The 24135-nt window shown below is 45.9% G+C and overlaps 1 protein-coding gene across 1 annotated transcript; it reads left to right on the top strand.

Moving 5' to 3' along the window:
• Positions 1 to 1446: 1446 nt before the first annotated feature.
• On the top strand, positions 1447 to 23890 carry ST3GAL5 (ST3 beta-galactoside alpha-2,3-sialyltransferase 5). The gene is made up of 6 exons (XM_008064147.1): positions 1447 to 1568; positions 3577 to 3688; positions 15437 to 15780; positions 19388 to 19574; positions 20751 to 20909; positions 22683 to 23890. The coding sequence occupies exons 1-6, from the start codon at positions 1447 to 1449 to the stop codon at positions 22929 to 22931; spliced, it is 1173 nt and encodes a 390-aa protein (XP_008062338.1). The 3' UTR covers positions 22932 to 23890.
• The last annotated feature ends 245 nt before the right edge of the window (positions 23891 to 24135 follow it).

Here is a 24135-nt window from a genome sequence, read left to right as displayed (position 1 = left end):
TTTTTTGTATAATGATTTATTTTCCTTTAGCTAGATACCTAGAAATGAGATTGCTGAATCGAATGGTAGTTCTATTTTAAGAAGACTACTCCCCCCCAAAAAAACAAACCAGAATTACCTTTTGGAGGGCGGGCCCCTTATAGTCCAGGCTTCCCCTGCACGATAAGTATTCTAGGAACCATCAGCATCAGTGGACCAGCTAGCATTGTTGTGAGAGGCTGCGTTCAACTTCAGGAAATTTTTTTTTTTTTTAGATTCTTTTAATGCGTTTGCCCATTTCATGATGGGTGACTTACATGCCCACACCGCCCTGAGTGTTCAGCAGCTTTTGATCAAAAACGGCATGGCCCTTGTGCCCCACCCTCCCTATTTACCGGATCTTGTCCTGAGCAACTTTTTTGTGTGTTCCCGGATGAAAAAAGTCCTCAAAGGGCAAATGCACTAAGAGGCATCAAAACTGATGTGTTTGAAAACTGCTCTGAGCAGTGGAACAAGTGTCTTGATGGATGTATTGCATCAAATGGAGAGTGTTTTGAAGGTGACTAAAGTTTAAACATGTAAGAATAAATACACAATTCTTTATAAATTCGGGGTTTTTTGGGGTCACTCCTCGTGTGTGCGTGTGTGTATAAAGAAAACTTTCTTTTGAAATTGCCGTAGTCTCCTCTTTTTTTTTTCCTTAAAGTGGCACTTTTGCTTTTAATAGAGCAGTTTCTCTTTACACTTTTTGTGGTGGAAAATCTTAAACATACACAAAGGAGTAGAGACTCATATAATGAACCCCAAGTACCCATTCCCCTGGCTTCAGTAGTCATCAGCGTAAAGCTAGTCTCGTCTCTTTTCCCCTGCCTTCCACTCATCCCCTTCCTGATCTTTTTTTTTTTTTTTTAAGCAGATCTCGTTTTTGCCATTGGATCTATAAATATTTCTGTATGTATTTAAAGGATAAAGGGTCTTTAAAAGACAAAAATTAAAATTTCAGGATAATTATCGATTCACATGAAGTTGTAAGAAATAATCCAAAGAGGTCTCCTGTACCCTTGACTTGGTTTCTCCCAGGGGTGGCCTCTTTCATAACTATCGTACTGCATTGCAGCTGGGTCCTGACATGGATACGGTCAAGATACAGGACATGTCTGTCACCACAAGGGCTCCTCATGTTGCCCCTCTGTAGCCACACCTACCTCCCCCTGCAGAACCCCTGACCCCCACTACCATTCTCCCTTTCTATGATTTTCTCATTTCAAGAATGTTAGGAACTGTGCAATACATAACCTTTTGTTATTGGCTCAGCACAGTCCCTTCTAGATCCATCCAAGTTGTTGCATTGATCAGTAGTTCATTGCTCTTTGAGCAAGATTCCGCAGTATGGCTGTATCACCCAAAGGCTCTTTGGAAAATTGGTCCACCTAACTCTTCCCTCTGTGCTCCCCCCTGTTCACAGCGATGCCAGGTGAGAACAAGCGTGTGAAACCGAGCAGTGTTTGCATGGGGCCTTCCCTGCAATGGTACACCCGAGCTCAAAACAAGATGAGAAGACCCAGCTTACTGTTAAAAGGCATCCTCAAGTAAGTACCCCCCCTTGGGCCACACGATCCCCTGGTTTGGGAAGTTCTGTTAGAATCCTCAAGATGGCTGATGTCAGAGAAGCACACCTGGCCAATGAGTCATTGAAAGGCACATCCGAGTAAAGCTTCTGTGCGCAGACAGGGTGGGTGTGTACGTCCAGCTGTATGTGGCAAGGGTGCAGTGCCCAGTAGCCATTCAGGCTCTGAACCTCAGCCCAGATGCCCGAGGGAGCAACTTTTATAGCGCTCTGTTCTGCATGCCATTATTTAACAAAGAAGGGCTTTTTCCTTGGCTCTTTTAAGTTCATATAAAAGGTTAATTGAATTTCCCTGAAGGCACTGGGACACTGTTTGCATACTAGAAAGGATGACAGGTGTTTCAGCCAGATCACCCTTATATCCTAGTAAGTGGTAGAATTAATAAAGGAAGAACTTGTCAGCTTTTTTTACGCCAATCAGGCCAAGTTGCAAGTTACGCTTTTTTCACATCTAAAGTTAGAAATCCAATCTTGAAATCTAGTCTCCCATTTTACTTTACTAACTTAGGAGGTGGAGAAGGAGAAAGGTGAGAAGAGGGAATTTATATGAATAAAGGCTTGTATCCCATTCACTCTGCTTTTAGTCTTCAACCAGTATTTATTGAGGCCGACGGTGCACCTAGCATTGTGTTGGGTGCCAGCTGCGAGGCCACAAATCGGACCGACCTGGGCCCTGTGCACTCATTTTGTGGGCAAAGCAGAACTCGTGCCAGGAACTCCCGAGCCGTGTGATCAACGCTCTAGACACTAGGCTTGTCTTTGTCTTTTTTAATAAAACTGGGGGAAGTATTCCATGCACTGAATGTGACATCTTGACTGGGGACTGGAGAGAGGAATAGATAATGCTAGGTTCACAAGATTCCAGATTCAAAAAGTATAAAGGGACTCAGTGGAACACCTTGTTGCCCCCAACACCCCACATTTCCCCTCCACAGAAGATAATCAATGTTACCAACTTCTTGTGTGCATGAAAAATATGTGTGCGCGCGCTCATGTGCTCTCCCTGCCCCCTACCCCCACCAATCCACTTTTTTACACAAATGGTAGCCTCCTGTTTGCTTAACATTGTATGTAGTGCGTGGGGAAAATTAAGATGCTTGTCCAGGTTTTTAGGGGAAGCCTGTTGACTCAAGAATTGAGAAGTCTGGAAAACACTCCTGGCAGTACTTCCTTGGATTATCATCCTCAAACCTAAAGAAATATTTGACATCTGTTGTATATAGTATATTGTGCTAGTTACTTTTTTTTTTTTTTAATTTAACTGTTCCTTTCTATAGAAAATGGGCTCTTTTCTCCTTAATTAATCCTTGTCTTTGTTTTCTCAAGAATGTGATTTATTTAGAGCAATGGTTCTTAAGCTTTGGTTTAAACAAACTTTTTGTCAGTGACACTAAAGAGCTTATTTTAAATGAGATTTCTAAAATCAAGACTAAACTCAGCTCTTTTCTCCAAATCCCATGTATGTATTAAACTACATAGTGGTGTGAATTATCTTTACAATTTTTTTATATGGTCTTAAGGGTAACTAATGATACTGTCTCATTTCAGTTAGTCTCATTACTAGGTAAGAATTCTTTAGAAGTGTTATAAATAGATTATTTCATTTTTGGAGGGAATTGACAGTATTTTAAAGTCACAGAACATTGAAGCACATTGAAGCATAGAACATTCAAATCTATTACTTGTAATTTTTTTTAAGTCCAAGAATCAGCACCGTGATTCAGGTTTTATTATAGTGCCCTTGCAAAAAGAAGTTTTTCTTATATTCACTTATAACAAAGACAGTCATAAAGGATCAATTTATCCTGTCAGGAAAATAGGGAATGGCACCTTCCTAGAGGTCAACTTAAAGTACTTCTGTGCTGTGTAGCAGGCAGATTCGATTTGGATTTGATTTTCACTTATTTCACATTATGCTTCGTGATTATCACATGACCATATCATTATACCTTACTGATTTTTTTTTCCAGGTGTACATTGCTTGTGTTTGGAGTGTGGATCCTTTATATCCTCAAGTTAAATTATACTACTGAAGAATGTGACATGAAAAAAAAGCATTATGTGGACCCTGACCGCATAAAGGTTGGTTAGTTCCTTGGTGTGGTTTAAATGAAAACATTTCCAAACATATACTTAAACTGTAATATCATCTCTAATGTTGCAAGTAAATAGTAACGAAAGTTTGAAAACAGAAGAGAAGGCATTTAAGCTCAGCATTCTAAAGCCAAAGACAATCCCCCTTTTTAAAACAAAACAAACAAAAAAACAGCCACTGGGTTCTCTAAAACCAGCCATGGCTGGCGTTCCTCACCAGCTCCGAGTTCATCTGGGCCAGGCAACTGGGAAAGCCTGGGCATAGAAGCTGCTTTATTGGCTTAAGACCCAGCCGAGCTGACCAAAATAGCCAACAGGAGGACTGTTTGCACAGAGTAAAATTCCTCCAGGGGAAATACCAGAGCCGAGGGCCAGGAAAGCCAGAGCCAGGGTGGCAGGAGCTCACGAGGGGAATAAAGCCGAGTATCCCCCAAGGCCTGGACGAGGAGTTGGAGCCAAGTTCTTTCCCAGAGGGAAAGTTTCCTGGAGCTGACTGTTGTGGTTTTTCTACAGGCTCCTTTTCTCTGTCTCTCTTTTTTTCTTTCTCTTCTTTTTTTAAAATAGAGACAGGGTCTTGTTATGTTATCCAGGCTGGTCTCAGACTCCTGGCCTCAAGTGATCCTCGGCTCTTGACCTCCCAGAGTGCTAGGATTACATGCGTGAGCCACTACATCTGGCCTCTTTTCCTGTCTCATTCGTTGTGTCTCAAGAGTAACATTCTCAGTGAAAGGACCTGTAGAACCTAGCCTGTTGGCTGGGCTCAGGGTTCTCTCTTCCTTTTACTTTCTCTGAGTCAGCTCTAGACAGGCCCTGGGGACAGAGACACACTCCCTGCCCCGTGGTGGGGGACAGTGCTAAAGGGTGCCCTGGGGAGTCCACACTGGCACACAGCAGGGTCACCTGACCCAGACACGGGAAGAAGTCAGGAAAGGCTTTCCCTGAGTAGTATAAGTGAGCTCAGAAGGAGGACGGGTGTTGGCAGACACATGGGAGAGAGCAGGCTTCCGGCCCTCTCTCCGGGAAGCGGGCGGCACATGTTAAAAGAAAGTCTTAAGTTCAGCACCACTGGCCCATCTGCCCACAGTGTTCTTCTCCCGTTTACTGCAGCCGGGCCATGGGCGAGACAGGATGCCCTGAGCACACGCCGGAACACCTGTTGTGAAGGCAGTTTGCTCTGATGCTGCCTGTGGACGTGCTCTTAAAACAGACGAGACAGAAATTATCTGACGATCACACCGTCTTCTTGTCTTTTATTCCTAGTTTTAACGATTTCACATTGCCCTTCAAGGTTTTTCTTTCCATTTGCATTTATCTAAATCAACTGGCGGATTAAATGCTGATTTTGTCGATGCGCTGAATGACTAAATTATCCCCTCGTGTTCAGCCCAGGATGGAGGAAGAGATGACCTTCACCTTGTAGCTTGGTAGGAACAATAGCTGACGCGCGTGGATGCGTCGCATGTGTTATCTCACGTCATCTCCGTGGCTGGCATACATCCCAGCATCATCTCCATCTCACAGATGATGGCCTGGAAGGTCGAGCTGCCTGCCCAAGTCTGCATCTAGTTTAACCAACAAGTTTGGTTAATCCGGGTCAGTGCTTACTATGTTCCTGGAACGGTATTGGAAGTGTCAGCCATGTGAACTCATTTGACCCTCACAACGGTCCTGGAGATGCAGATACTATGATCGTCCCCATCCTACAGCTGGGGAAACTGAGGGGCAGGGAGATTAAGTCACTTGCCCCAGGCTGCCTGAGCCGGTAGGTTGTGGAGCTATGGCTTGGGTGTGTTTTCAGAATCTGAGTTTCTGACTGCACAGCCCCCTGCCCGGGTGGGAAGCGTCCATAGAGAAGATGCCAAGTAAACATTCTAGGCAGAGAAGGAAAGAGTTTACATTTCCTACCTAGATGTCCATCTAATTGCCGCTTAGTGAAACCTTAGGCAAGTTACCTAATTGTTTTGAGTCCCGGTTTCTGAGCTGTGAACTGATGATAACAATATCTTATGTAATAGGTATTCATAAAAGCGGGGTAAAACAATGTATACAAAACCTCTTTCCCAGTCCTGAGATTTATTCAGACGTTTCTACTTTAATCTGTATATCCTTTGAAGTGCCTCAAATTTGTTAGTGGTACAGACAGATACAAACAAGTAAATGAAGAGCTCAGGTAACACATGCTCAGTTTGGCCTCTGCTATCACGTCTTGGGGTCTCGCTGGTCACAGAGCCTTCTTTCCCTGTCTGCCTGTCCCCAGATGCCTGCTGACTAACTGCATCGGCATTAACACATCTGCTTTGGTGGAGCAGGATGTGTCCAGTGTCCTCTGCTCGGGTTTCTCTCCTCTCAGCTCTGTCTGGCCAGCAGACATTCCCAAGCATCTCTCAGTTCCAAGGTGCTTCACGGCTTTCTTGTCTCTGTTTTCTGTCTCCTGACAAAGGCCTTGAATCAGACACTGATGTGACTTGCTGATGTGCCGTGAGCCCTTCCCTTTGTTTCTAGGCTGCCGCTTCTCCACTTTCTCTGCCCATTACCCTCCCACCAGCCACACCGTAATTGCTCAAGAGTCCAGGTCAATTGAGGAGAGAGGTGAGCTCTCTTGTGCGAGGGCTAAGCATGCCATTTCCCAAGCATAGGGTGGAGATGTGTCTTAGCCCTATCTTGGAAATCAAGTCAGATTTACTGTCCAGCCAGCACCATCTGTGCTAACATGCTCTGACTGCCTGCAGTCATTTGGAACTTAAGCTGCAGGGTAGACTGAGGATGGGTCTCTTGTTCTTGCAGCAGTCAGACAAGTACTTTGATTGTCGGGCTGTTGGTCTTTAACGTTCCCTCAAGGAATCCTAGTGACTTCTGAGAATCACCAGGAACGAGGTTCAAGTCCACTTCCCTGAGGACCTGTTGATGGGATGGGAACATCTGTGTCGCTTTAAGGAGGGAAAACCTGGTGGCAGCCAATGTCATCAAGTCAGAGGTCTAGCCTGTGGAAAGATGGGCTCTGCCCGGGTGGCCGTCACGGCAGAGGTGTGCATCAGGGGGTGGCAGCCAAGCTTAAGGGAGAAAGATCGGATGGTCCCAGGCATCCAAGGACGGGACAAATAGGCCTCCTTTGTGGCGAGTCTCTGGAAATCTAAGGAAGCCAGGGATCCTGTAGGTAGAATTCGGCATCGGACAGGGCGTGGCCCAGGGGCCTTTCTGATCCCTCCAGCCCTGATTCTCCATGCTTCTCTGAAACTTGCCTGTACCTGAGTGGAAAGGGGAGACTGGTTTGTAACCTGGGGCTTTTTTCTAAACTCTGCGTGGAGTTGCCTCAGCTGGGCGACGCTCAGGGAACACCCACATATGGCACCTAGTCCCCAAAGTGACTTTCAGACCGAACCTCAGTGGTGCCTCAGAACTTCTGTGAAACTTGCCAGACGCCACCTGGCATTATCATAACTTGTGTGAGCCTTTCTGCCGTCCCCTCAAGCGTAAGTTGTTTGCAAGTGGGGACTGTATTGATAAAAGCATGTGGCTTTGGGGATTCTAGAAGCAGGGAATGGCGGGCCAGGGCTGCCCTTAGGACTCCGCTGCTCTCGTCTATTGTCCACCTTTTGTTTCTCCTCACCTGCCTTTCTGCATCTGGACAGCCCCACCATGGCCACAGTGGGGGTATTCAGAATTTGAATAAGACACACCGCTTCCCTCCTTAGAGCCCTGGTGTCATTCCACCTTCAAAAGAACAGCCAGGCCCCTGCCCTGGCTTGCAGCCGTCTTCATGATGGCTCCTGTGTGTCCCTCCAGCCTCCTCTGTCCTTGCACCGCCTGATCCAGGCGCACTCAGCCCCGCACAGGTCCCTAGTGAAACCTCTTTCATTTTTTCTCTCAGAACATCTTCATTGAGCTGGAGTTAACATGTCGTAAAGTTGACCCACTTAAAGTGTACAGTGTGAGGGTTTGAGCGTGTTTCCAGAGCTGTGCCACCATCACCAGGGTCGAAGTTGAGAACATTTTTATCATCGCCTGAAGAAATGCCATGTCCCTTAGTTGTCACTAAGTCAGCCTCCCGGGTCCTACCCCTACCTGAGGAAGGGGTAATAGCTCCCTGAGCAAATCCAAGAAGACAGCCCAGAGTGTTAGCCCGCCACATCAGCCCAGTTCTGAGAAATTTCTGGAGTACTTTTCCCATTGTAAAAATAGCCCCCAAAATGCAAATAATACAGAAATGAATAAAGGAGAAAGTCATTTGTAATTTTTGTAGGGAAGGAGAAAGACTAGAGGGGCAGTTATGTTAGTCGAACGTGTTAACAAAAGTCTGTCAGTTTAGAAATGAATAAAGTAGGAAATGAAAGCCTGCTTTGGTGAGATGGAATTGGGCGTATCTTTTGTTCTATAACTTGAGACTTTTTAAGAGCAGCTTTTTAAACTAGGTAGTAGAACTACCTACTCCAGGCATTTCATACAAATGGAGTCACACATTACAGGGTCTTTGGCGGCTGGCTTCTTGACGGAGTGTCGTGTTTCTGAGGTGTTGGCAGTATTTCGTTCCTTTTCATTTCCAGAGAATATTCCCTTGTGTGGTTGTACCACGTTTTGTATCCGTGCATCAGTTGATGGATATTTGGTTTGTTTCCACCTTGGGCTATTATAGATAATGCTGCTGTGAACATGTGTCTATAAGTGTTTGTTTGAGTAACTGTTTGCGGTTCTTCTAGGTGTATAATTGCTGTGCCATTGTGGTAACCATGTTTGGCTATGTTGGAGAACCTACTGGACTGTTTTCCAAAACGGTGGCATCACTTTACATTCCCGTGAGCGGTGAGCAAGAGTGCTAATCTCTCCACATGTTCGCCAGCATTTTGTATTATCTGCTCCTTTTTTTTTTTTTTTGAGTTGGAGTCTCACTCCGTCACCCAGACTGGAGTGGACACTGCATCCTGGATCTGCTGGGCTCCGGCGATCCTTCCGCCTCAGTCTTCCAAGTAGCTGGAACTACAGGCGCGCGCTACCACACCCAGCTATTTTTTTTTTATTTATTGTAGAGATGAGGTCTCGCCAAGTTGCCCAGGCGGTTCTCGAACCCACGGGCTCAGGCAATCCGTTCACCTCAGCCTCCCAAAGCGTGGCTGCTCCTTTGTTATTGTAGCTATCCTGGTGGATGTGAAGTGATTCCTCATGTGGTTTTGATTGGCCTGATCCTGGTAGCTGGGGATGTTAGGCATCTTTTCATGTGATTAGCCATTGGTATATCCTCTCTGGAGAAATGTCAATTCAAATACTTTGCCCATTTTTTTTTTAACCTGGGTTATTTGGCTTTTTTTTTTTTTTTTTTAATTGAGCTATACGGGTTCTTTATGTGTTCTGGATACTGATCCTCTGTATCAGGCGTGTGATTTGCACACGTTCTCCCATTATGCAGGGGGTCTTTCGCTTTCTTGATGGTTTTATCTGCAGCACAAACGTCTTTAATTTTAAGGAAGCTCAGTTTATCTGTTTTCCCTTTTGTCCCTTGTGCTTTTGGTGATGTAGCTAAGAAACCATTGCCTAACTCTAAGTTTCCCCTGACAATTGTATCGTCTTACCTCTTTGGTTTCAGGTTCATTTCTGTGTATGGTGTGAGGTTGGGGTCCAAATTCCTCCCTTTGCACACGGCTCTCCAGCTGTCCTAGCACTGTTTGTTGGAAAAGCCTGCCCTGTTTTTGCCGCATTTTTTCCTGCTTCTCTGCCTGGAACCTTTCCCTGTCCTTTGCCTCTCTGTTACTCGTATTTCCAATCAAATCTCAGTTCAGGAGTTGCTTCTTCTAGGAAGCCTTCCCTGATCATCTTATCTCTGTGTTCTGGAAACTCCTTCATACCTTAATCCCGACGTTTATCACCAAAGGATCTCAACAGTCTGTCTTCTAGCCCAGCTCTTGGGAGATGGGGTTGCATGCTTAACGTCTGACTTTAATTAATGTGCACTTATACATATTAGATTCCAGAGGGACGGGGACATATTACTTGAACCACAGTGTGACCGCGCATCATCTTTGAACTCCAGATTCTACAGAAAATCCAGTTGTAACAGGCAACTTTTAGAGTGCATTCAGTGATGCACGTGAGGTTTAATGTCCCTTCAAGGAGTAGGACTGATGGTTCTGTTGACTGTCCACTAGTAGGCAGAGAAAAGCCCAACCCCCACCCACACCCCTTCTCCCAGAACTGTGGAAGTCCTTTCAGTTCGGCCGATGGGGCCAGTTTTAAGACCTAAGCTCACAGCTGGACCAATCAGCACTTCACAGGTGCCAGTGCCCTGCCTCGATGGGCTTCAGTGGGGATTCCTGACCAGCCACTGACAAGGGAGGTGGGAGGAACTTACGGGCAAGTCAGCCTCCTGGGTCCCACCCCCGCCTGGGGAAGAGACCATAGCTCCCTGAGCAAAACTGAGAAGGCAGCCCAGAGTGTCAGCCAGCCACATCAGCCCAATTCTGAGAAATTTCCAAAGGAGCACTTTTCCCGTCGTAAAAATAGCCCCCAGAATGCAAACAGTACAGAAACAAATAAAGGAGAAAGTCATTTGTAATTTTTGCAGGGGAAGAGAAAGACTCAAGGGGCAGTTATGTTAGTCAAATGTGTTTACAAAAGTCTGTCGGTTTAGAAGTGAATAAAGTAGAAAGTGAAAGCCTGCTGTAAGATGGAATCGGGCATGTCTTTTGTTCTATAACTTGAGACTTTTAAGAGCAGCTTTTTAACATTTTTTACTCGCTCAAAATGCCCCACTTTTCAAAATGACCATCACCAGACCCCTCACTTCCTTCCAGGCAGAAGGGGCAATTTGTGCAAAAGCACAGGCCTCTGAGGGCTTTCTCTGCATGTGAGAGGAATGGCAAGAGTTGCGTATCACTGAGGATTGGGAGCGGGAAAACACAGGATATGAGACTGAAAATGAGACAGAGCTAGTGAGTGAAAGTCCTTGAATGCCACACTGAGCAGCTCCAGAAGTTGATCTCTGGTTGTACACCATTGAAGTAAGAACAGAAGCCATCTTTTCAGTCCCAGAGTGGAGGAAACGGCCCGTGTGGTCCTTGTGTTGTAAATGGCTGTGAGGTGGAGTTTAGTGTGAGCTCTCCACAAAGAAAGCCCTGTCTCTAGGCCATCAGTACAGATCTGGTCCTTACCACCAAGAGCATGTGGGCAGAACGGAATGACTGTGGATGTGTGTCGACAGAAGAGGGTCTCAGAACCCCAAGGTGAGGCCCTGTTGGCTCTGTCGGTTCCATTCAGCTATTCACAGTGCCGGTGGGACCCTGCCAGCCCTGGTCGACATGAGTGTCACCTCGGTTGCCCTGAGCCCGGCCTACATTAATACAGTGGAAGAGGAAGGGTGGCTGTGTTGGTTTGTGGGTTTTGTATTTTCTATTTAAAGATGTATTTTCATGTGCCAGTTGTTTAAAAGACTACCCAGAGTCTTTCAAGGGCTACGTGGGCACTTCAGAGTGTGATTCAGATGTGAAATTGCACCTAAAAGATGTTTGAAGGGAGATGAGGGCACATTCGTGCCAATGTAGGTTTGGGCTGCATGGTAGCTGCAATTTGAACTCGGCCCTCCTTCTTCTCAGAGAGCTGCAGACCACAAGTCACCCTGGGGACTGCATTCTGTGCAGTGCAGTTAATTATGGCCACGCTGTTTCAGCTGCTCCCTCCTGGTTTTCTCTCGGACTCTGCAGACCTACACCACGCGTTTGCAGTAAGCAGGGTACGCCCAGCTAAGGTGTTCGATGAGCCCAGGTCTCAGCGCCTCCAAGTGGGTTCTTCTCTCTCCTTGGTGCCCTTTCCCCTTTTCCTGGAACCTCCTGGAATGTCTTAGAGGTGACAACACTGAAGCTTCAACCTAGGGATAAAAGCTTCAACAAGATCACACCACTAGTTAAGTAGGTCCAGAACTTAGCCCAGCCTTCAGGTCTTCTGACTTTTTTCTTAACAGTTGATGGTGATGAAATGCCATCATACCATAAGATTTGCTCTTTGAGCATACTGTTCAAAAAGCTTTAATAAGTTTATACAGTCACAGCACATCACCACAGTTCAGTTTTAGGACATTCCCTCGCCCAAGCTAGTTCCTTCGAGCCCCCTGGTTGTCCGTCCCCAGCCCCTGGCCCCAGGCCACCACTGGCTGGTGAATTTTTACTTCAGTGTTCATTCTGCAAGTTGGCTCTTTTACTTTCTGCTTTTAACTGGGTAAAAGCTATAGATGGTTAACTGAAATATGAGTTAAATGTGTCAGTAGCTTTACCTTCAGTTACTGTCCTGTGGGATGTCATACAAAGCTCCATATGTGCCAGTCCCCGGGCAAAATGCTTTGGACAGCAGAGCAACCCTTCGAGGAAGAAACCAGAACCAGAGTTTACAGATGTGGGAAATAAAGGTTCCATAAGGTCATCAATGCCCTCAGATCACACAGTCCCTGCAGAATTGGGCTCCCTCCCACATTTAGTTAATTCCAGACCCAAAGTTCTTCAATCCAAATGCTCTGCCCTGTCCTGGAATTTTTTTTTTTTTTTGAGTTGGAGTCTCACTTAAATGTGATAGAACATTGCCTCTTACTAAGAACCATGCTACTTAAGTATATTTCTGAAAAGGGTTATCCTTAAAATTACAGAATGGAAATGAAAGTGGAGATTTTGTTGACCAAAGTTACTTTGATTTTTTTTTTTTTACATACCCTTAAGTGAATTTTCACATTACGGTTTTCCATGGCAAATTGCCACAAGCATTGACAATTGGGGCCACCAGGCATCCATTTATTCTTAATTGTGGGCAGCCTGCAAACTCAGCCTGGAGCACTTAAAATTGAAACCTTCATTTTCGACCCTGGATTTGAGACAAGTAGGAGTTTAGTACCTTGAGAGAGAGCCCACCAGCTCCCCGCTTTCCAGGAGCGTCACCTGGGTAGACGCCATGCAGGCCCCAGCCCTCCGCTTCCTGGGCCCGCCTCCTTCCTCACCCAGTGGTTGTGATTTTCAGTGCTGAAGCCCCAGAGAGCAGGCTGCTGTTTCTACCTTGCTCGAGGGCCTCTTTCCGGTCGTGAGTCTGTCGCTGAGCTTCTCTGGGCCTCTTTTGCCCCCTCTCAGGTGTTTCTTTCTGTTCCAGGAGAGTCATAGAACCAGATGCTTGGGGTGTCATTCTATAGTGAAGAAGGGCCAGCCACGTTGCTTTCTTTCTTGGTCACAGCCCCTGGAGGTGAGGTGCTCTTTCCAAGGTGTTTTTGTCTGAGCTTTGAGCCACACACACATGGTGAAGAGGGAGGAGACAGGCTGAGACAAATTCTGGCTGGAAGAAATTATCCCAGGACCTGTCTCAGAGCTTGTTCCATATCTTGAAACGAGTTGAAAGGGCATTGCTGTGGTGGTAGTGTTTCCAGCGGCATTTCGAGCACTGATTGGCTCAGGACATGCTTGCACCCACTGTCAAGCAGGCCCAGGAGGGATCACAGTCACAAGATGGTTCCTGAGCCGTGTGCTCTGCTCTCACTCTAGAAAATTAAGTTTGAAGCCTGAAACGAACTCTTTGCTGGAATGGGAATGCAACGAGGTTTCACTCCTTTCCAGACGAAGCTTCTAAAGAGAAATCGGGCCTCCCCAGAGAGCGGGCTCCTGTTTCCCGCTTGCTCATGGGCCTCTTTCCGGTTGTGAGTCTGTCACTGAGCTTCTCTGGGCCTCTTTTGCCCCTTCTCAGATGTTTCTTTCTGTTCCAGGAGATTCACAGAATCAGATGCTTGGGGTGTTTTTATATAGTGGGGAATTAGGCCTTTTGGTCTCTAAAAACTGCTGTTCGTGACCTCTGGGCCTAGCATTTTGAGACAAACGTGGATGGCGTGGGTGGCCCATGGAGTGCCCTGACTCCACCAGCTTGACATTCAGTGCCCACTAGATGTGGAGCATTGCCCGCTCGGCAGGCCCAGTCAGGGGCTCGCCACTCCATTCAGCGGTGCAGGGTCATGACTGTTCCTTGCTTTGCTCTCCCACTGATTCTTCATGAAGATGCCTGTCCATGTTCAAACACCTGTCATCAGTGGTGTGTTTGTGTGTCGTTTTCTGTGGGTGGTAGAGGCTGTTGTTTTAGGAGCCAGGAAAGTCATCAACCCAGGTTGACATGCCAGCTCAGACCTCTTACCGCTTATGCCACCTTGAGCCCTCAGAACAAAGATGCTGATGACCGTCTTGCAGGGTGTGGTGTCATAGATGTCACAAGGTGAACTGAGGCAGTGCCTATGCATGGTGTCTGCATCAGCATCTCTGAGGTGCAGACTATCAGTTCCCCTTTTCAGAAATGCGGCCGGATCCACGAGGTGTAGACAGTGTGCCCTTCATGAGTACTAGCAACTTTTTGAAGCTGTAATTGTTTTTAAAGCATTTCTGTGATAATAAGGTAGATATGTTCCTTGAAAAATATATTAAACAAAAATCAGACAATGGAAATAAGACTTTGAGGAAAAACATAGTTGGGGCAAACATTTAAAACTAGACAGTAGTAATAATCCTCAAAATAATGATACTGACAGAGTTCAAAAGACATGTCAGATTCCTAAAAATAAATATCCTGGTAAACATAGGACTTCACACACACACACAGACACACACACAGACACACACACACACACACACACACACACACACACACACACACACACCTTCTCAAAGGCAGGTGGGTGGGTGGGAGGGGGTGTCAGACAACAGTCAGGGCTGCTGAATTTGGAGACAAGGACAGAAAACACAGAGACTGGGGAGAATCTGCTGTGAACCTGGCATGCAGCTCTGAGGCAGTGTTTGGCCGACCGAGTCCTAGGGAAGGCTGTGGGGTAAGGGGGCGTTGGCGCCATGTTCCTCTGAGGCTGGTTGCCTTCAGCTGGGCTTAAGCGTGCAGCATTCAGCAGTGGGTCCCTGCTGATGCAAAACACGACACGCTGGGAAAATGCAGATGAACCCAAAGCAATTTCTGTATCAAGGGGACATTGTTCCCTGATTACACCGAAGGTAATTTGCATTCCAGACAGGGAGGCTCAGCACCCCAGCTGATGAAGAAGCCTGTTTCTCATCCTGCTAGATGGAAACTTGAAACATGAAACCTCTTTTTTAAATTGTGGTTAAGAAAAAGCAACATAAAATGTGCCCGCGTGATTATTTTTAGAGGAACAGTTCAGCAGTGTTAAGTATATTTACACTGTTGTGAAGCACATGTTTAGAACATTTTCATCTGTGCACACCTGAAACTCTATCCATGAAACAATCCTCCCCCTTTCCTTCTCTTCAACCCCTGGGAACTAGCATTCTACTGTTTTTGTGAATTTGGCTACTTTCATCATATAGTACTTGTCTTTTTGTGCCTGGCTTATCTCACTTTGCATAATGTCCTCAGAGGTTACCCATGTGACAGCATGTGACCTAATTTGATGAAATCTTAAGCACTTCAAAGTACATTTTTCACCCCATATATGTGAACAGTGAGGGGCCAGGATTAGGAGGGGTGAGAGTCCTTCCTGCTTTACTTGTGCAATGAAATAAATACCCTTGTTGCGTTTATCTTCTTGTCGTGTGATTCTCCCAGGTTGTTTCTTCAGGTTTCTGAGCGTAAACTAATTCTAAAAGGCAAGTGCTCTGTGTTAAAAGACAGTCACAAATAAGGGAGCTGCAGCAGACATCACAGGACATGATGCCATCTGTGAGAGTCGGATAATGCCAGAGAGATTTCTAAACTCGGACTGGTGTTGTTTCATTCCAGAGAGCCCAGAAATATGCTCAGCAAGTTCTGCAGAAGGAGTGTCGGCCCAAGTTTGCGAAGTCGTCCATGGCACAGTTGTTTGAGCACAGGTATAGCATGGACCTGCTGCCTTTTGTGCAGAAGGCCCCCAGCGCGAGTGAAGCCGAGTACAAGTATGATCCTCCTTTTGGGTTCCGGAAATTCTCCAGTAAGATCCAGACCCTCTTGGAACTGTTGCCAGAGCATGATTTTCCTGAGCACTTGAAAGCCAAGAGCTGTCTGCGCTGTGTGGTGATCGGAAGTGGCGGGATCCTACATGGACTAGAGCTGGGCCAGGCCCTGAACCAGTTCGATGTTGTGATAAGGTACATCGCTTTTAAAACCGACCTTTCTCTGCTAGAACTCAGTCTACTGCTCTTGCCCAGGGCAGCTCCAGGTACATTGAGGGACACAGGAAGTGCTCACAGGCCCTGCCCTCGAGGGACTCACTGTTAGAGAAGTCACAGCCAGTGCACAAAAAGATGGGAGGCCCCAGACGCCACACCGACCTTCACTTTGAGGAGCCCCTGGATGCAGGAGGTGCAGAGCCTTTCCAGAGGCGGTGAGGCTGGGGAAGAAGGATGAGTAAATTTGGTTAGCCAGCAAAAGAGGAAGTCTGACTTCCAAAGCAGAGGCCTGGGGGTGGTGAGCACTGGATGGCGGTGCTGGCTGGTGCTGGCACCCAGAGGGGCTTGAGCTCACCACGAGAGGCAGTAGACAGTCATCCTAGATGTTTCTTGGTGTCCCTGTTTAGAAATTGTTTTTCTGATTATAAAAGTAAAATAGAGCCAAATGTGATAGCTCATGCCTCTAATCCCAGCACTTTGGGAAGCTGAGGTGAGAGGATTTCTTAAGCCTAGGAGTTCAAGAACCAGCCTGGGCAACATAGTGAGACCTCCTCTCTACCAAAAATTTTAAAATTGACCAGGCATGGTGGTGCACGCCTATAGTCCTGGCTACTCGGAAGACTGAGGTGGAAGGATCGCCTGAGCCCAGGAGTGGGAGGTTTTGGTGAGCCGTGAGTTTGCCACTAGGTGATAGAGTGAGACTCTAACTCAAAAAAAAAAAAAAAGTAAAATAGGTTTATTATTGAAGATTAGAAAAATATAAGAAAAAATAACTGACAGCACAGACAACCAATGATGATAAACTTGCTGTTTTTCTTCCAATTTTGTTGTATACACATACTGAGTGCATTTAGATTTTTATAAGGTAGTTTGCTTTTGTAAACTTAATATTGCAATAGGTTCTGAGGTCATCAGATGTCTTGGAAGACTTGTTTTAGTAAGCGTTTCCTATTCCTTTTTATATGAGAGCACTGTGAGTCGCTTAATTGTTCTCTTGCTGGACAGCCAGAACGTTCTCACTTTTCTTTGTTATTGTGAAAATGCTTGACATATCTCATACATGTGTCTTTATGTCCATCTCTGATTACTTCCTTGGAGAAGTTCCTTGAAGTAGAATTGTGGGCGTCAGGGTATATGGGTGTTTTTCAAGCCCTTGATACCCTGTGGCCAACGTGAGTTGTCTCCATCTTCAGGAGGTGCAGAGCCAGGAGCATGATGAGAGCAGCCGTGGGCCAGACTGGAAGCCGGGAAGGGAAGGCTGGGGGCCGGGGTTTAGTGTGTGAGCCTGGAGCCAGATGCAGGAAATGGAAATAGGAACAAGAGATTACACCTGAAGGCATATTGACGAGGTAAATGACAAGGCTTTCCGGCCATTTGACAACTCACATCAGGAGGCACTAAGATTTCTAGTCTGGGTGGGGGTCTGAGACATTAGTGGAACCAGTGTCAGAAATGGAATAGTGGAAAATTCTCTGGTTGTGAGGGAGGATGACAGGATCCGTCTTGGATATTTTGAGCCTGAAAGTAATTATGTCTTCACATAGTACCTTTGTCCCCAGTAGCCGTGACTTTGGGCAAGTTTCCAAACTGTCCTGTGCCTCCGTTTCCTGATCTGTGAGATGGAAACAGTAATAGTGCATCCCTTATGGGGACAGACGCGTTAGCAGACAGAAGCTCTTGGATTCGCGTCAGGATTGCAGCAGAAGAAGGAACACTGAGTCTGAAAGCAAGGGGTGTCGGCACAGGCCGCAAGAGAGCAGGAATGGTGTGAAGTGAGAGAGTCAGAGCATGGAGTGGCCAGGCTTGGGTGACGGGGCACACCAGCTGCCTCTGCTGGGCGTTTTTTGTGCACAGGCGCTGCGTCAAGTGATGGGGCTATTCTCATTCCTTAAAATAGCCCAAGGAGTGAAGCGCTCACAGTCAGCCAGGGGCATCAATGAAGACACAGTGGCATCACAGGATGGCCTTGGGTGTGGGCCAGGCCTTAGAATTCCTCGGCTCCAGTCAGGGTCAGAGGCTTCCAGAACCTTGGAGAGAGAAATGCTCACCTGTGTGCGGGCAGCACTGGGAGAACTAGGGCCGGAATCCCACGCCTGGAAAATAGTACGTGACTGCTAGGGGAGAGGAGGGAGAGCCAGGGGTGCTGGCGGTGCACACCTGGGCCCGCGGACAGACGTAGGTGAAGGAGGAGGGGCAGCCTGGAGCTGGCCTTGGAGAAAGGCGGGATTTGGCTCTTCACAGAGGGAGCATGGGGGGAGGGCGAGGCAGGAGGAGGAGGGAGGGGCCTCAGGAGACGTGGAGTGGTGGTGGTTACCTGATTGGGGGTCGTGGACTTCGTGCACCAAGAAGCCACTGGGCATTGGACACAGGGAGGGTGGCTTTGAGCCTGAGGCGAAGGTCAGCTAAGAAGCTTTCTTATCTTTCTACAGCCTTTAGGTTTAAAACAGTTCCAAACTTAACAGAAAACTTGCAGGAATCGTGCAAAGAACTCCCATCTACCCTTCTCCCAGATTCCCTGGTTATCAACAGTTTATCACATCTGCTTTTTAATTTTCTTTTTATATACAGTTATTCTTTTCTGGACTCTTTGAGAGTTCGTTGCAAATATCAAACCCCTTTACCTCCAAATACTTCGGTGTGCATTTTCTAAGAACAAGGACATTCTATTAAAGAACCACAGAACATATTTAATTAGGAAGTTAACACAATGCAGTTAATTCATTGTATTAATAAACGAATGCAGACCCTATCCTCAGACCCTGTTCAGGCTTCACCAGTGATCTCAATATATCCTTTAATTTAAAAAAAAAAAAAGAGAGAGAGAAGAAAGAAGAATGTTTAAAATCTGGTCTAGGATCATGCCTTGCATTTGTCACATCTGGTGACATCTTTTAATAATCCAGGGTTTAGGTGTTCAAGGTTTAGAGGTGGCAGTGGGATAGAACGAAGGTTTGATGCAGGTGTAGTGACAGGTAAACAACCAAATTGACTTTTGGGGGGGATTTCAAAACTGTGTAGCAGGGTGAGTGGTACTACTTTTGGAAGAATTCTTAGAATTCCCCCAAGACAAGTGCCCTGGCCTTCAGTGAACTGAACGAAATAAGTGCCCTGAGTCCTTTCTTGCAGGCCAGGTGGCGCACCTGCAGCCCAGTGCCCATCTTTCTCTAGTAGAACTGCAGTTGTGTGTGCCTTGCCTGAGTTCCTAGATTTTCCTTTCTGGTTACTTTTTTGAAATTCTAGCCAGGCCACTGACGTCTGAGCACAACGGGAAATTTTCAAGGAAACTTTCCTGGTGTCCAGAGAAAGCCCCAAATGTAATATGCTTGGGTTGGCCAAAAATAACAAGACTAGGTGGAATTGCTTGGCATTCAGGGATTGGCTTCGAGCTTTCCGTCATGGACTAGAGGCTGCAAAGGATGGAGCTCTGAGGGAACAGGAGACTGCTGGGAAGGATGGCCTACCCCCCACCGCACACTCATTTCCAGGCCTAAGAAAACGTGGAGGACATGACATGGGATGTTGTGTGGTGTGATAATGCAGCGTGGCTCGCTTCATCAATGTGTCTTTGTCCTTTTTATTTAAATAGGTTAAACAGTGCGCCAGTTGAGGGATATTCAGAGCATGTTGGAAACAAAACTACTATAAGGATGACTTATCCAGAGGGTGCACCACTGTCTGACCTTGAATATTATTCCAATGACTTGTTTGTTGCTGTTTTATTTAAGAGTGTGGACTTCAACTGGCTTCAAGCAATGGTAAAACATGAAACCCTGGTAAGCACTAGAAATTATTCTATCAAATGTGCCTTATAGAAAGTGAAGGAGTCTCTGGTTGTATTTACAGACTTATTTTTAAACACACACAGTGGAATGCATGCTTTTGTATTGTTTTTCAAATGACAGTCACTCCTCTTGTAGAAACCCCTCAGAACTTAGAACTCCTTTGATGCAGATGGCTTTCAGAACCTTATTAAGAGTCATATGTGAAAATGGTGATCATTACTTAATGCGAATATCAATATTGGAACCAAAACTGCTATTCACGAGGTGGATCGCCCATCTTATTCTCCACCCTTGAACTTGCGTGGCTTTTAGCTAATTCCAGAAATTAGATTTACTTGGATGAATATAAACCATTATTGAGGACATTCAAAACAATATATGTAAAATCGCTAAGCAGTATTCCTAAAGAGATTCTCCAAAAATGCTTTGGCAAGTGGTTCCCTTGCTGGAATAAATTTACGGCACTCCAGAGTGGCATATGTGGAGAGGAGGGGGCCCTTCCTCAGTCATATTCTTTTTGTTTGTCTTTACCATAATCAATCTCATTACTCTATAATCCCATCCATTATATTCAAATAAATGTCAGAGGTCAACTGTCAAGGAGTGTGTGCACATGTGTGTACATGCACAAACCAGCTGTCCGTAAAAGTAATAGGACACATTAGACTTTTCACAGAAGCTCCGTGTGATGGAGAATTTGTATCTCCAAAGCTTGATTCTGCACAGGTTATCGTGCACGGTCTCCTGGATCGTCTGTGGGGCACAAGATCTAGCTGGAAGGTGAAGCCCACATGCAGTGACTTGCAGTCAGGAAACAGAGTTAGTGGAGAGAGAGAATGCAGGGGGAGCCCATCCGATGGGCCCGCAAGTCCTACCCTTAAATTGGACCCACTTGCTTGGTCTTCCCTGGGCAAAGTGGATGTCTGTGATCCACAAAAGGAGTACCGCTGAGGAATTCCTGTCACACACGCATGAGAGCTGGTTTGGCAGTTCCTCTGTTGTGCAGCACCACCTTCACAAATTGGATCTCAGATTGGCTTTCTTGAGTAGAGGTCATGGATTTGCGTAGATCTTAGTGACTCTGCTGTAGAACGCATTACATAGGGTCCCCTGGGTTCTCCCATCCGCTGGGAGGATGACTAACGATTGTTTGCTCTCTTTCCTTAGCCATTTTGGGTGCGACTCTTCTTTTGGAAGCAGGTGGCAGAAAAAATCCCGCTGCAGCCAAAACATTTCAGGATTTTGAACCCAGTTATTATCAAAGAGACTGCTTTTGACATCCTTCAATACTCAGAGCCTCAGTCAAGGTTCTGGGGCCGAGATAAGGTGCTTTTGTTGCTTCTCAAAGTTAACTGTTCTTTGCTATGTTTGAGGGGAAATGTGTAGATTTCACTTGGGCTCGACTGTATACCCAGAAGCATCTCCAGTGGAAAAACCTACCATTGATTTGACTTTTTCTATGTTAAAGTTTAGCCCTCCACATTTTGACTGCAGGGCTCCTCATCGTTTAACTGGCCTTCTCTTGGTGACTCACTCTTTTCTTTAGTCCCTGAGACATTATTTAAGATTTTTTTTTTTTTTTTGAGTTGAAGTCTCACTCTATCCCCTAGACTGGAGTGCAGTGGCCGCTCCCAGCCACCGCAGCCTCGACCTGCTGGGCTCCGGTGATCCTTCTGCCTGAGCCTTCCGAGTAGCTGGAACTACAGGCGCGCACTACCACACCCGGCTGATTTTTGATTTATTGTAGAGATGAGGTCTCGCCAAGTTGCCCAGGCGGGTCTTGAACCCGTGGGCTCAGGCAATTCACTCACTTCAGCCTCCCAAGGCGAGGGATTACAGGCTGAGCCACTGAGCCCGGCTTATTTAAGATATTCTTACTCCAGGATTCCATATAACCACAGGACTGGAAGGAACTTGGCTGGTCTGAAAAGTACTTTACATTGTAACTCTGTGGACCACTGAGATAATAATTGCTTTTTATTGTCATTTTATAGGTGATAGTAAATAAAGTCAAACCTCCAGAGCAGTGTTTCTCAATGAATGCCTGGGTCCCACCTCAGACATTCTGATTTAATTGGTGTGTGCTTTAAGATTTTCAAAATTCCCTGAGGGATTTTATTTTGCAGCCTAATTTGAGAAACTTTTGTGCTCAAGACTGTTTTTTACAGTAGAGATTATTTACCTGCAATTTGTATATGTGCCACCAGGGGGTGGGGTAGGCATGCCTTTATAACCTGTAGCTTTGTGATCTGAATAACCTGTCTTTAAGACTTTTAAGAACTTCTGTGGAAATCTCAAACAAAATGTATCACATATATACCACAAGTAAACACTCCCAAAACACAAAGCATTCTTATTACATCAAAAAGAAAAAGATGAGCCAGTAGAAAACAGGCAAAGGATATGAACAGACATTTCACAAAAGAAAAACTAAATGTCCAAAGAATTCAACCTCACCGGTAATCAAGAAAAGCAGATTAGAGCTAGAATGATAATTTTGCCCACTTTCTTAGCAAAGACATAAAAGTTTGATGATGTCCTTATTTGGCAGGAAGGGAGGTACAGTAAGAAGTTGGCACTTTTTCTCAAGGATAGTTTGGTGAAATAAATTGGCTTTAAATATTAATAGCCTCTGACTCAGCAATTTTACACTAAAAATTGTGTTACAAGGAAATTAGAACTCCAGAAACCACGGCCCGGGCAGGAGTGTGGAAGGCCCTGCAACCATGTGTCCCAGAGCAGACCTCGTAGACGTTTGTCATAGAGGCAACGGGCTGGTTGTGTGATTGTGGACATCCTATGTAGGATAGAAGTTTCAGAAAGTGCACCTTTCAGCTTGGTGCAAGAATTGTCCTTGAGGGTGTGTTAAAAGTCTTCATATCACAAACCATGTCTTCAAGTCTGGATTCCCAGCTTGCATGGGGAGTTAGACTTTGCAATTTCCTGGCATGTAAGATGATGTGATGTATAAGAGTATGTGGTATAGAAAACTGCAGCCCAGGGCAGCTTTTATGACTGCATAGCACATATAGCACCTGCAGAGCTGTGGATCGTACTAAGACTTTTTTTCTCTTTCTTGTCTTCTTTTTCCTTTACCAGAATGTCCCCACAATTGGTGTCATTGCCGTTGTCTTAGCCACACATCTGTGCGATGAAGTCAGCTTGGCGGGTTTTGGCTATGACCTCAATCAGCCCAGAACACCTCTGCACTACTTCGACAATCAGTGCATGGCGGCCATGAACTTGCAGACCATGCATAACGTGACCACGGAGACCAAGTTCCTCCTCAGGCTGGTGAAAGAAGGAGTGGTGAAGGATCTCAGTGGAGGCATCCATTGTGAATTTTGAACCCAGAAACCCTCACTGGAAAATGCAACTCAGACTCAAGGGCTGTTTTCAATAGCCTGCTCGACGCATTTCATCCTGCAGAGTCTTTAAAGTGCAGCTGGCGTTTTGAACTTTAATTTAAAAACAAAACTAAAAAAGAGTTTAGCTCTGTCTCACTTGTTTTTCTATTTATTTGAGGTCAGTGTTTGTTTTTGCACATTTTTTAAGTTAATCTTGAGAACTGAATTGGAAAGACTTCTCAAAGAGAATTTTATGTAATGATGGTGTACTGAATTTTAAGGAAGTAATTTAATTTCTAAAAACTCTGTCCCTGTATACTGCACATCGAATGCAGGTAGTTCATTGGAAGGAGAGGGGAGATCACTGTGATGATGGCCCTGAGTCCCTGATTCTGGTTCTCTGCTGCTGTCTTTGGTGGCACCAGTGGAAGAGGCACTTTCAAGAAGACGTGCTCCGTAGCTAAACCACTGATGTGAGGTCAGCGACAGCTGCGTGAGGCCTAGGCTGGTGAGAGGCGTTTCCCAGCCCCTCCCTGTTGGTCTGCTGGAAAACTCACGGGGACCAACCAGGGAGCCGTCACGGAGGGACACAGAAGACAGTCTGTGACCTCCAACTACTGTGAAGCCTCCCCGGGCTGCAGAAGCCACAGTCTTCCCAGCAAGCACCCCAACTCTTGAATTTCTTGAGAATTTTTGTACTGCCTTTCCGAAGCACTTAAATGTTGTCTAACATGTCTGTCTGAGGTGGCTTATAAAAATAAGGACAAAACCTCCAGGGTCATGGGGAAGTATACCCTTTCCAGGCATAACCACATTTTTGGAAACACTGAAATGAAGTCCTCTCGGTGTTATAAATTGCCTTTTAAAAAAAAAAAAAGTTTTTGGCTGCCCACCCGGCAACGTATACCAGGCTATGTGCTGGTTAGAAAAATAAAAATAAAAGCTTATGAGAAGCTGTCATAGTCTTGTGAATTTGAGTACTTATTTGTTTTAAGAAAACAAGTCTGTAAGTCTCACCCAAGATGTCCTTCTTGGGTGCTGCTGCTAGGGAAACCATGTGCATGCTGGTAGTGAGGGACAGAGAGGGACAGGCCTGGTCCTGCAGACTGATCCCAGACAGCTGCGAGCTCTCGAGAGACAGTGGCTGTCAGTGGCTTCCTCCCGCAGACAGGCCGCTCTTCTACTGTCTCTTCACAGCCCTAGCC

This window comes from Carlito syrichta, unplaced genomic scaffold, assembly GCF_000164805.1.
Source record: "Carlito syrichta isolate Samal-C Ts95f unplaced genomic scaffold, Tarsius_syrichta-2.0.1 Scaffold100615, whole genome shotgun sequence".
NCBI lineage: Eukaryota > Metazoa > Chordata > Mammalia > Primates > Tarsiidae > Carlito > Carlito syrichta.
The sequence above is the reverse complement of the archived record's forward strand: the minus strand, read 5'-3'. Positions and strand labels throughout refer to the sequence as shown.

Bases quoted from the DNA above. Each gene is read 5' to 3' on its own strand.
- ST3GAL5 (XM_008064147.1), top strand. From the start codon at position 1,447: ATGCCAGGTGAGAACAAGCGTGTGAAACCGAGCAGTGTTTGCATGGGG. The intron at 1,569-3,576 runs GTAAGTACCCCC...TTTTTTTTCCAG, and splicing joins CTGTTAAAAGGCATCCTCAA to GTGTACATTGCTTGTGTTTG. The intron at 15,781-19,387 runs GTACATCGCTTT...TTATTTAAATAG, and splicing joins CAGTTCGATGTTGTGATAAG to GTTAAACAGTGCGCCAGTTG.